A 13,814-nucleotide genomic window follows, 5' to 3' on the forward strand; every position below is an offset into this window, starting at 1 on the left:
GTAGACATGACTCCCACCTTACTTACATGGTGACAGAGTTCAATTACATAATTAATATCACAGCCAATAACCCAATACCAGGTGCTTTGACAAGTGACCATCACCTGAATTTAAAACCTGTATGAACAATCTGCCTATAAAGGCACAAAGTTCTGGAAACATTAACTTACTATTGTTGATGCTCTCTAAATGCTTCTCTCCTAAGGTTTTCTTGAAGTCTTTTTTTCTCCTCCAGTTTATTGCTCTGAAATTGCAAATATCAAAACATAACTTATTAAAGATGCTTTAAGCAGAGCCATGATGCTAAAGTTACCCAAGGTCCAAAATCCTAAGGTCCAAGCGGCCTTGATAGTCTAATACAGTATCCTGCCAGAGGCTCCAAGATGGTATTCCCTGTCAGACCCACGGGCACTGGACTGAAAGCCAGGAGCTCCAAGTTCTTTCCACAGCTCCCCTCTCCCAACTTGATTGGTATAATCACAGAACCAGTATTTTGCGTTTTTATTCTTTAGTTCAAATGATAGCAACATTTATTTTTTTAAGCAGTGCTTTCAAAATGTTTTAATGAAAACATGAAATTTCCATACCAAGTATGTTAAATTAAAACTATAATAAATGGTTAAATAGCTCATACAAAATTTATATATACACCCAAATTCTACTAAAGTATTCAGGAAGAGATTTTCAATAAGACAACCCAACTCCCTTCTGACTTAGAATCAGATACTTAAAGCTGTTGAGGGACTGAACAGCACATGTCATAAAAGAAGCCATCCACTTGAATAGAAAATAGTTTTTTTTTTTTTTTTAATTAGCTGTTTGGAGAGCCTGGAGATAAAGGGCTTCATATTTGATATTTCTGTCACCATGGCTCTGGCATATTTTAATCCAATTTAAATAACCCAGGAACATTTGCTTTTTGCTCACCATGACACACTGTCATTTTTTAACTTGCTATGACCTATGAAAAACAAGTAAAATTCCTAGACAACAAATTTAATGGGGAGTTGAAACACATTCTACTATCCAGGAGGATCATGAAGTTTTAAATGAATCCAAGAGAGACAGTAAGCAGCTGGGTTTACTTTAATAAAAAATTGGATTTGCCCAGAAGAGGACCTGTGAAAGGAGAAAAATGGAAATCATCACTTTCAAGCCCAAACATAAGTCTGGTTCCATCTTTCAAAGAAAGGAAAAACCTGCTTGTATTGTTCATTTCCATGAAAGTCTTCATTCACTTAAAACTAATTACTAGTCCCATTTTGAAAGGCAAAATGGATGATTTCGGTTTCAGAAAAAAAACTAAAGGAAATTTACTACAGTCAAAGAGAATCAATTATAAGGCAAGCAACTGGATTATTAATGAAACACAGAATTCTAGGAGGCAAACTAATGGAAAATTATAAAAGCAAATAAACATGATTCTAGTCTAGGAAAAAATCCTGACTCATGAGCACAAAAGTGTTCAATGGTGATGAGTTCCCTGCCCTCCAGGGTGGGGACTGGGGGGGTTGCAGTGGATCTCAAAGGGTGAAAGACAGCAAACAAGCAGTAAGTGTTGATTAAACCAGTATTCAGAAAGCTACTCAGAGAACAGTGAGAAAGCCACAAAAACAGCTAGAGACAAAAGGCTGGATTCCTTTAGCGAGGTCAGAAATTAAGACCACTGGTTTTAACCTTTTCGCTAATAGATTCCAACTCACAGTCACATAGTAGCTAAATTGTATCCAACAAAAGTCTACTTATGGCTGGGCACAGTGACTCATGCCTATAATCCCAGCTCTTTCGGAGGCTGAGGCGGGCAGATCACCTGAGGTCAGGAGTTTGAGACCAGTCTGGCCAACATGGTGAAACCTCATCTCTGCTAAAAATATAAAAATTAGCCAGTCATAGTAGCAGGCACCTGTGATCCAAGCTACTCGGGAGGCTGAGGTAGGAGAATCACTTGAACCCGGGAGGCGGAGGTTGCAGTGAGCCAAGATCACGCCACTGCACTCCAGCCTGGGCGACAAGAACAAAACTTCATCTCAAAAAAAAGAAAAAAAAAAAAAGGCCGGGCTTGGTGGCTCACGCCTGTAATCCCAGCACTGTGGGAGGCCGAGGCGGGCGGATCACAAGGTCAGGAGATCGAGACCATCCTGGCTAATATGGTGAAACCCCGTCTCTAGTAAAAATACAAAAAATTAGCCGGGCATGGTGGTGGGCGCCTGTAGTCCCAGCTGCTCGGGAGGCTGAGGCAGGAGAATGGCGTGAACCCGGGAGGCGGAGCTTGCAGTGAGCCGAGATCGCGCCACTGCACTCCAGCCTGGGTGACACAGCGCGAGACTCCGTCTCAAAAAAAAAAAAAAAAAAAAAAGGTCTGTTTATGCCTCAGAAGTTAATAGTTGATGGAGAAGTATTTTGGGGGAAAAAAAGTAGTAGTAGTAGTATTTCTGGAGTAGTTGAAAAATTATATTCAATCCCTATTCATATCAAATGCCTGTTATATGCTTGGTACCATGTTAGATGCTGGGAATAGAGGTACGAACAGAGCAGTGCCCATTCTGGAAAATGTTACAACCTCGTTGGGGACACAGACAAGAAAGCAATGATGGCAGTGTGCTAAACACATTAGGGGAGAGCAGTCTGCAAATAACATAGTAAGAATGTAGAAAAAGCACTTAAATGGATTGTCAGGAAATGCTTTCAAAAGTTCCACACTCACTCAGTGCCTACTTAGTGTTAGACTCCATCCTGAGCACGAGAGCCAAGAAGTTGAATAGCACTGGGAATATGGTTTCTAACTTCCGGTAAGCTGCATGTTACGAGGGTGCTTCCTTCTATGGAGAGTAGACTCACAGCTTTCTTCATATTCCCCAAAGAACTGATGACTAAATAAAAGGATAAATACCATGGATCTAATGAGAGATAGAAATTCTAAATCTAACCCAATCTTAAGCAAGAGTGTTTCAGGAGGAGAAGGTAGTAACAGGGTTACTACACTCCATTATATGGGTTGTTCAGCCCAGGGGGTCCCAGCAGGTGGGAGGGGGGGTAGGAAAGGAAAGATAGAGCCACTGTTCACCTCACCAAGATTTGTACTGCAGCATGTGGCTGCTTTAGCACAGAGGAGGTATGTTTTTCTGTGTCACACAAAGACCCTATCTATCAGCAGTCTGAGCACCCACAGAATTGACTGCCTGAATGCAGAATTGGTCTCTAATTTGCACAAAGACAACCATGGGCTGGTAGTAACCCCGGATAGGAAAGTGGCGTTCCCAGAACTTACATTTTTTTTTTTCTTTGAGGCGGAGTCTCTCTCTGCCGCCCAGGCTGGAGTGCAGTGGTGCTATCTCGGCTCACTGCAAGCTCCGCTTCCCAGGTTGCCGCCATTCTCCTGCCTCAGGCTCTTGAGTAGCTGGGACTACAGGCGCCCGCCACCGCGCCCGGCTAATTTTTTGTACTTTTAGTAGAGACGGGGTTTCACCGTGGTCTCGATCTCCTGACCTTGTGATCCGCCCGCCTCGGCCTCCCAAAGTGCTGGGATTACAGGCATGAGCCACCGCGCCCGGCCCAGAACTTACATTTTTAATATACAAAGGCACAAGAGAATATGTCAGCTCAAGGAAATCCAGGAAACTCATGGATAAATTGAACAATGTTTATAGAAAGAAGTAGAAGATAAGGTTGAGAAAGTAAGAAGGAATAATTATACAGGAACGTATATGCCAAGCAAAGGAGTGTGGACTTTCTGAAACCCAACGGTAAGCCATTATATTAAGCAGGAAAGGAAGTGGCTCACTCTTATAACAACATGGAGGTTAAACTGCAGCAAGGGCCACAAATACAGGAGAACCCCTGGGGTGATTCTCACAGTAATCTAGGCCATAAATTATGAGCCCCAAGTTAAGTCAGCAGGTATAGGGGACAGAGAAGAAAGGACAGTCTTGAGAAAAACTTAAGGGACAGAAATAATAGGAAGTATGACGATATGGATATTGGACGAGTAAGAAAAGGAGGAAGAGTCTAAGATTACTATCATTTTAAGAGCATCAGAATGAACTTATGAGTTCGATTTTGAATTTATTGGATTTGAGGTATATTTGTGGAATATTTAGGGAGAAATATCAAGCATGTGGTAAAATATATGGTTCTGGAATTTAGAAATATGGTCTGGCCTGAAGATACGGACTGCAGAAATCAGCACAAACAATAACTAAATCCTCAACTGTGGAATTTTTCACCGAAGGAGAGGGGCCTAGGCCCAGCAGTATCAGAGGAGACCAAGGGATGGGATCTGGTAAGCATCAACAGTGGAAAAATGAGTAGAAGAAAAGGTTCCCAGGGACGTTCAGGAGGGTGGAATTTGAAGGACAGAGTACTTATAATCGTTAATATTAAATTTTAATTTTATGTATGTATTTATTTATTTGAGACAGGGTCTTGCTGTATCACCCAGGCTACAGTGCAGTGGTGCCATCTGGGCTCACTGCAATCTCTGCCTCCCAGGTTCAAGTGATTCTCATGCCTCGGCCTCCTGAGTAATTGGGATTATAGGTACGTACCACCACACCTGGCTAATATATGTGTTTTTGTAGAGATGTAGAGATGGAGTCTCGCCATGTTTCCCAGGCTGGTCTTGAACTCCTGGGATTAAGCAATTGGCCTGCCTTGGCCTCCCAAAGTGCTGGGATTGCAGGCATGAGCCACTGCACCCAGTCTTAATATTTAGTTTTACACAAAGCAAAAATAAGTGAGGAATTTAAGAATCTTTCCTGGGTTCTTTTCTTTCTTTCTTTTTAAGAGCCGGGGTCTCACCATGTTGCCCAGGCTGGTCTCAAAGTCCTGGGCTCAAGCAATCCTTCCTTCTTGGCCTCCCACTGTCCTGGGATTATAGGCGTGAACCACTCTGCCCAGCTGGATTTTTCAATTAAGAACACCATTGGTGATCTTAGTTAGATTAGAACCAGAGAAGCATTAGAAAGAAAAGCCAAACTCAGCCTAGGAAAGGAATCAGAGAAGGTAAATTTTTTTTTTTTTTTTTTTTTTTTTTGAGACGGGGTCTCGCTCTGTCACCCAGGCTGGAGTGCAGTGGCGCGATCTCAGCTCACTGCAAGCTCCGCCTCCCGGGTTCACGCCATTCTCCTGCCTCAGCCTCCCGAGTAGCTGGGACTACAGGCGCCCGCCACCTCGCCCGGCTAGTTTTTTGTATTTTTTTAGTAGAGATGGGGTTTCACCGGGTTCGCCAGGATGGTCTCGATCTCCTGACCTTGTGATCCGCCCGTCTCGGCCTCCCAAAGTGCTGGGATTACAGGCTTGAGCCACCGCGCCCAGCCAGAGAAGGTAAATTCTTAAGCTAGCTGAGCCATGTATCCCCTGGGGAACTTTTTTTTTTTTAATAGAGATTCTTTGGTTCAGGTGATCGTTAGAGAGTCAGTCCACAGAGTGACATTTGGGAACCAAATGTGGTAGAGGAGTCTTTGAAGAAGTTTGAACCATAATGCTTAGGACAGAGGAGTTGAAAGCAGACCACTACACAGAAAGTTTGTTTTTACTGTGAGAGATTTGAGTCAGATTAAATCCTAAGAAAGAAAAACAAAAACAAAACAAACAACAAAACCAGAAAGTGAGAGGAGAAAGGGAGCATAACTGATGGAGAAGCAAGGTCCCTAGGGAGATAGGAGGGAAGATGACGTGGTAAACACAGGTGGAAGAATCTATGGTACCAATGAGGAAAGGGACCTTCTGATTCCTCCTGAGATAGGATGGGGGTAGGTGCAGCAAAGGGAGAGTAAGAAAAGAGAAAAATAAAGATACTTAAGGCCAGTGGCCTTTATTTCCTATGAAGTAAGAGACAAGGTCACGTGCTGCAAATGAAAGGAGAGTATAAGAAGAATATAAAGCCAGCAAGAATCTTGGTAATTGGGGTTGGTCCCCAGTTACAATGCAAAGAAAAAAAAATGCTGGGCATTGGGCATTGTGAAAGACCCAGCTGAGATGAAATCTCAGAAATGCGGTGTGGCAAAAGAAAAAACAAAAGTCACATTTGTTTTTCTCTCCAGCAACCTCATTCATGTGGGTTTAGTAGAAATGAAATAATTGAACCCATCCAATTCATGCATAAAAATAATAATACTCTCTATGCCTCCCTTCCAAGAGGTTGATATAATAGATTCCAATGAGATAGTGTTAAAGCACTTCTTTACATTTATAATTAGGTTAGGGAACCTTTACTGAGTGCTCACCAAGTGCTAGGTATCGTGCTAAGATCTTTGCATATATTGTATCCTCTAGTCCTGCCAGTCTCATTATTACATTATTATACCCACTTTACAAATAAGGTAAGTGAAGCACAGAGAAGCTATCAGCCTACACTCTTAGTACCACATCTTTATTTCAGAGATATTAACATTACAACATTATGAAGTTAATTAGTGAGATCCTATTACATTTCAATGACCAAAGGTTTAATGCCTCCACCAATTCATCTACAAAGAAATGCATGATGTAGGAACCACATTTCTTGGAAACACTGATGTTCCCTGAAAGTTTTCAGAAATGGAAATGTTTCCCAGTTTATATAAACAACATTGAAATAATTTCCTCAATGTTGAGTTTACCCCTAAAATTTTTCTTAAACTGGTAGCCCTTGCTACTACTTGCTTCCTACAAATAAGAAAGCAACAAGTGTAATTCCTTAACATGTACTTGTATGCATCTCCGCATCTAATATGCAGAACTTATTTTCTACCAGTTAATTCCTACTTCACCGTATAGCATTAAAACTAACTGTGCTTCTCAGTGTCTGCATAAAACACTGTGATTTCCAGTGCTTCAAATGACTTTGGCAGCCATAGCTTACTGGAAAGAGCAAGGAAAGGTGTTGGAAGTCACTCAGATCATTAGCTGATTTCCTGAATTCTCTGAGGTTATGATACCAAGAGGTTGGGGGATCAAATGAAGTACAGTTGGGCCTCCTTATCTATGAATTCCATATCTGCTGACTCAACCAACTTCGGATGGAAAATATTCAGGGGATGAGGAATAGATGGTTGCATCTATACTGAATATGTAACACTATTTTCTTGTCATTATTCCCTAAACAATGCAGTATAACAACTATTTACACAGCATTTACATCATATTAGGTATTATAAATAATCTAGAGATGATTTAAAGTATACAGAAGAAGGTACATAGGCTATTGTAAATACTACTCCATTTTATATAGGATTTTGGTATCCATTGTGTTGGGGGGGGTGGGGGAGGCAGCAACCAATCTCCCACATTTAAAGGGTGGCTGTATTTGGAAACTATATAATACTGCATATTATCTCAAACATATGTAGATCAAAAGCAGAGTAAGATGAACCTAGGAAATAGAGTCTTTAGAATGGAGTTAGAAGATTTTCATAGTTTAGGTTTGTGGGTATCACGAAAGTATGGGAAAATAAAATTATTATTTATCATGTGATTATGGGGGGAAAATGTGATTTACTCCCATAGCACTAAATTTGGGTGAAATGCTTGCTGTGGGGAGTTAGGAAAATCTGTCTATTTATGCTGAAAGAACCAGTGGCAAAACACTCGCATCTGGTAGACTACTTTTTTACTCTAATGCTCTAATGTCTTAGAGACATTGTCTCTGCTTTATAGATTTCTTGGATAAGAAATCAATGCATCATTATAAAACCACATGAGTAGTATTAGTTTCCTATTTCTGCTGTAATAAATTACCACAAAGTTAACAGCCTAAAACAATATACATTTATTATCTTACAGCTCTGGAGGTCAGAAGTACAAAATGGGTCTCAATGGGCTAAAATCAAGGCGCCAGAAAGGCTGCGTTCCTTCTGGAGGCTCAAAGGAAAATAATCAGTTTCCTGGTCTTTTCCAGCTTCTAGAGGCTACCTACGTTCCTGGGCTAATGGCCCCTTCCTGCATCTTCAAAGCCAGCAGTGGTGGGCTGAATCTTTCTCCTGGTATCATCTCTTCTTTCTCTAGCTCCCTCTTCCAATTTTAAGGGCCCCTGTGATTATATTGGGCACCTGGATATTGCAGGATACACGCTCTAAGGTCGGTTGATTAGCAACTCTAATTCCACCTGTGACCTTAATCCCCTTACCCATGTAAGGAAACATGTTCCTAGGTTCCACGGATAGAACGTGGACATCTTGGGGTGGAGCATTATTCTGCCATCTACATGAATTATAATCTATTTTTAAATCAATAAATATCAAACACACAATAGGCCAGCTATTTCCCCAAATCTTTGCTCTCCCTAGCCCTCTGAGACTTGGCTTTAGAATGTGGATGGTAGAAGAGGGTAAGAAAATACCTTTTTCATTTAGTGCTAAGCAGTGGTGTGCTGGTCAACATTTAATCAGGTCTAGCAGGTAGGAGGAGGGGAAATTAATCTGTAGCATTTACTGATTTCCACATCATAAATATTTTCCAGCACAGTCGGTTTTAAGCTGACAATGATGAAGCCAAGTAGCTCAAAAAATCCTGAAAATGTCACAATTCTCACAGTACAAGCCAGTACCAGGAAGCTACAGCACATCACTCGAAGTATATATACTGTGACAGACCCTAGTCTAGGGAATGCAAGTTACATTCCTGAACTGAATACAACTGAAGTATACCAGCGCTGTCTCCAAATTTCCCCTTTTACCCATAGGATTAACTCTTCATGGGCCCGCCTGACATGACTGGATACTAAAGAGCTGGTTGACTTTCACACCTTTCTGACTATGAAGGATCAAAGAACATGCACAAATGCTGGCAAGGAATCCAGTCTACTCTTCCCTCACTAAATGCTGCACACAGAGATGATGACCAATCAGAATGAGACCCAATGCCCCCTGACTTCTTTTGGGAGAGAAGGAAATGAAGGCAGAAGGGGACCAGCGGCCAGTGGGGGGAAAGTCAGAGACAAAGCTAGAGGCTCTTGGGCGACAGTGGGCTGCTTGGATTCTACGTGGCTCAGAGTTTTCTGGGCAGCAGCCATTTGCCTAGGGAGGAGGGCAGTGTGTTTACAGGCTGATGTCCATGTGTGTGTTTGCTGTGCATTTTAAAAAATAAGTGCTCCATAAGCACAGCCATTATCACTTCCCTCAGCCATTTCCACACTGGCAATGTGAAATATCTCATTTCTAGATGGCTAATGTTCATTTTTCTTATCTGACACAAGCTACTAACTAGGCTCACATTTAACATGAAAAGCTACAGATTTATCTACAGCAGGGAAGGCTGGGATCATGGTGACAGTGCAGGCCAATCGGCCAGAGAAATCACACCTGTGGAAGAACAAGGATGGGTCACTCCTTCTTTTGCAAGGTCATTTAAATTAATGCTCCTCGAACTTTTATGTGCACAAGAATTACCTGTGGAGCTTGTTAAAATGCAGATTCTGATTCAGTAGGTCTGAGGTAGGGCTAAAGATTCTGCTTTTTTAACAAACTCCCAGATGATGCCAATGTTGCTTGTTCAAGGGCCATATTTTCAATGGGAAGGGTCTACAGATCAACTCTCTCTCCCCATCTCTCACATCCTGGCAAATTTATGCCAATAGAATTACAGTTATCATGTTAGGAAAGGGAAAAAAAAAAAAAAAACACCACTTTTAGACAATGTTAAAACAGTTTAGGCCAGGCATGGTGGCTCATTCCTGTAATCCCAGCACTTTGGGAGGCCAAAGCAGGTGGATCCCTTGAGCCCAAGAGTTTGAGACCAGCCTTGGCAACACTGTGAAACCCTGTCTCTACAAAACACACACACACACACACACACACACACACACACAAAATAGCTACAGTGGTATTAACCTGTAGTCCCAGCTACTCAGGAGGCTGAGGTAGGAGGATTGCCTGACCCCAGGAGACTGAGGCTACAGTGAGCTGTGATCACACCACTGCACTCCAGCGTAGGCAACAGAGTGAGAGACCGTGTCTCAAAAAAAGAAAAGAAGAAAAGAAAGAAAGAAAACAGTTTCAACTACACACATTTATGAATAGTGCACACTATTGACCCATGAAGAAATTAGCTGTAAATGACCCACATGCCAGCCAGTTATGGGTATTACCTGACAACTAATAAATGACCTTTAGGACAAGAGGTTGTAATGCAATAATTATTAAGGGTCTGCAAGCCTCTTCACCCCATTCCTGGTGATGACTTAATGACTGTCTTTGTTCTACCTGAAATACAGACTATGCTCCATAAAGGGAATACCTCCTCTAAAATCACAAGACCTAAGCATGAATCTTCCTTTGAAGGATAAAATGGAAGGAAAAAAATTGGATGAGGAAAAGAAGGGTGGGGAATAGAAACAGAGAGAGAGAAAAAGATGAGTAAATTTTTTAAGTCCCTGTAATAAAAATCTTCTACAATGAAACTATAATTGTTGATCAGCAAATGTGAACTAATCCTCCTCCTCCTCACCTTCTCTCTCTGAATTGCCTTCATTTTTTGGAGTTCAGCTTCTTCAGCTTCCTTCTTGATTCTTACAGATTCTTCTCTTTTTAGCTAAATTGTATTGAAATTACAGAGAACGAAAACAGTTACCATTTTTCAGTCTGAACCCTGGAACACAAAATTATGATGAAAGGCAAATTACAGTATTGTTTGTGCTATACCTCACCATGATTATAGGTTGTTACTTCAAGCTACTTAGATCACAGAGAATGGCCGGGCTACATCTTCTGCCTGTGAAATTTCTGTCTTTGTGTTTCTTCCTTGGTCTGTCTCTTTTTCAATGTCTCTGTCTTTATCTACCTCTGTCTCTCTCTCTCTCTCTCTCTCTCTGTGTGTGTGTGTGTGTGTGTGTGTGTGTGTGTGTGTGTGTTGGGGAGGGAAAAGGGAAAATAATTTTTCCTGATTACAAAAGTCAGTGTTCATTGTAAAAATCGCTGGGAATCTTAAATCTTTTTTGTACTACTTCCATGACTGGCATTCAGTAAACAAATCCACATTCTTAGAACCAAAACATTCCAAACATAGTAGACTTTAAACTATAGTTAAACACAGTTAACTTAAATGAGAAAAATAATTCCCTTAATAGAGGGTCTTACTGAGTGATAAAGGGCTTGGGTAAGAATTGAAGGTATCCATCGCTTCACTTCTCACTTTGTGATAACTTTGATTTTGAAAGCTGCTGTTTGCAGTTGGTTGGAAGGTTTTATGCTTTTGGTAAAGTTACTGTGTTATTTCACGGTTACTTGAAAGAGCTGGTACTCATATTCCTTACCAAAATTAAACTAAAAGAGATGAATTCTGACCTTTTGCTGGTATTTAGATTGCATCAGCTGGAGTTGTTGCTTCTGTCTGACTTCAGTTTCTGACTGGCTTCCACCTTAGGAAAAAAAAATCCACAAAGGTGAAACATAAATATTAAGCTGAAATGTCAGCCATGGAGGACTAATTAATACATAATAAATCTGCAACATGAGTTTCCTTAACATTCTCATGCTCTTGGAAATAAGAACATAACCAGTTTTCCTAATAAGACCTTAAAGAAGAAGAATCACCTAGAAGAGAGAGCTGGATAGAAACAGAAGGCCATATTTTTAAAACAAAAGAGCACTTTACCAAGGTTTTCCAATCATGTAGGTATTAAAGTTTTCACTTGGATTGAAACCATACCTAAAGGTCTGTGCTAAATAGAAGAAATAATGCCTGTCTTGGAAATTGTAGAATTTTCTTCCTGCTTGAATATGACTATGCCTGAACCTAGTAAAGACGGTGATCAAAGGTGCTTCTATTGCTTTTCTTCTTCTAACTCTATTGCTTTATGTTCAAGCAGCAAGGCTCAGGAAGCTCTCAGAGGTCTTGCCACTAGACAAGTATGTAGTCTTTATAACCCAGTTTCTAAAAATACAATGGGAATATTCCAGTTAGTAACTGATCCATACTATTTATTGTTCTTTCCTTATATAGTCAAAATAAAAATGTGGATGTGAGATGATTTACTTGCTCTCTCTTAAACCTAAAAGAATTTGAGGCAGCTTGACAATCATCTAAGAATTGCTGTTTAGGGAATCCTCACTGTTTATGCAAGCTCGGTGTGCGTATTATAAAGATTCCTTTGAAATAATTCTCTGGTGCTTTGGTCACTAAAAGTGTCAGCTCTCTGAAAGATTCACTCTCACAGAAGATGCATTAAAACAATTTGTGTTCACTATAGATCTTATAATTGAACTGAGAAAGATACCATAGGGACTTTTCTTCTGAGATCCAAAAGATAGGCCTGTTTGGTGTTGGCCTTTTGACTGCTATTGTGGGGAATGGGGGATGTTTCTTTCAAGACAGTGAGGAATGCTGACGCTTTTCTCTAATGTTACAACAACTTTTAGTATCTCCTGCAACCATTCCAATATTGTAAGGGGCAGAGTAGAGGAGGAGTTGAAAATTCGAAGAAATGGAGGAAGTCAGATGTTTAAGCATTTACAAGTTTTGTTCAAAACTCATCTCAAAGTTTAATACATTCTAGAATTTTCTTCTCTACCCCCAAGCCCCTCACACACACACATACCTGATTATCCCTAGATAATGCATATAACAGGAAGTCAAAATGAGAATCCTGCTCATTTTCTGCTAAGACTTCAAGACAACAGATGCCAAGCACTTCAAATTCCAAAGTGAGGTAATGGCCCCTCAAAGCAGGATCTGCAAGGAGATAACTGAAACCTACCTTGGGGAACCTTAACTAACTTCACCCTATAAAAGAGGTTGGTCAGGCCAAAGGGAGGCAGAAATCTGAGGAAAGATGTCATTCTGCCTCTCTTCTGTGTTTTGAGGAAGGAGAAATCTTCACATCAGATGAGCAGGAGAGGTTTAATGAAAATCAGCTGGAGACCTCAACCTGCATTTTTAAGAGTCTGAGGGTCCTAGTGGATTCATGCCTAGAACAGTTAGAGCCTAAAGGTATAAGGCTGTTGTCAGTTGGCCACTGAGATGAGTCCTCAAGAGGTAGCTACATTATAAATGGCCCGTATTCACAGTTTATGAAAAGAAAGAATGCACAAGTATTCCCTGTACTTTTAATATTATTCTCATGAAAGAGAATGCCAACATAAAGCCATCTAAAGGGACTTGCCTATGAGGGCCATGTCAAGAACAATGGAACCCTAAAAGGAGTCTACCAAGAGCCAACAGTGAGGCCAAGCCCTGCTGACAGGAAAGGAAATCATATCAGGGAAATCCACGTGGGAGATGGGTGGCAGAGAGTGAAGGATGCTGAAAAACTCGAAGAATCCCAGGAAGGAGAATGAGCAGTCAGCGCAAACCTAGGCTCAAAGAAACCAGGATCACTGCACTACGAACCCCGACCTCTCTTATCTCCACTTCCCGCTTCAACCCTAGAAAGGTCAGAATCTGGGAACAGAGCAGTGAATAGACAAAAGTCCAGCCACACCCTGTTCCACTTGCTAGATTCCTACCTGAAACAGGCCTGGGTTAGAGCAGGGCAGCAGCTCTCATCTCCATTAGTAACAGAATTTTGATCAGTACCTAAGACTGAACATTAATTACTGAAATGAGACTGTTTTAGGCCTAGAATTAGCTAGGTCACTCTATTGTTTGAGAAAGACCAAAAAGCTTTAATTTCTTACAGCATCCAAAAAGCCTGGGAAAGACTGGTCTCACACAGCCAATCTCAGGGGCCAAGTTAGGAGATATTAAAGCTGTTTTCTGATTGTATCCTTCGAGTCTGGCTCATATGCACAAAGGAGGCACTTGAGATTAGCCCTTTTCATGAAATACAGTGGGATGATGATAATATTACTATTACTTCCTCTCATTAAATAATTTCCAAATTAGATTTTTACCTATGTTCT

The 13,814-nt window shown here is 40.9% G+C and overlaps 1 protein-coding gene across 1 annotated transcript in view; it reads right to left on the reverse strand.

Moving 5' to 3' along the window:
* EPSTI1 (epithelial stromal interaction 1) overlaps window positions 1-13,814 on the reverse strand; it is a 112,368-nt gene that overhangs the window by 74,472 nt on the left and 24,082 nt on the right. Inside the window, exons 4-6 of the mRNA XM_025364294.1 lie at window positions 11,259-11,332; window positions 10,423-10,506; window positions 171-244 (exon numbers count right to left, since the gene is read on the reverse strand). Of these exons, the coding sequence (XP_025220079.1) occupies window positions 171-244; window positions 10,423-10,506; window positions 11,259-11,332 (232 nt within the window). The remainder of the gene's footprint in view (window positions 1-170; window positions 245-10,422; window positions 10,507-11,258; window positions 11,333-13,814) is intronic.

This window comes from Theropithecus gelada, chromosome 17 (assembly GCF_003255815.1).
Source record: "Theropithecus gelada isolate Dixy chromosome 17, Tgel_1.0, whole genome shotgun sequence".
Lineage (NCBI taxonomy): Eukaryota > Metazoa > Chordata > Mammalia > Primates > Cercopithecidae > Theropithecus > Theropithecus gelada.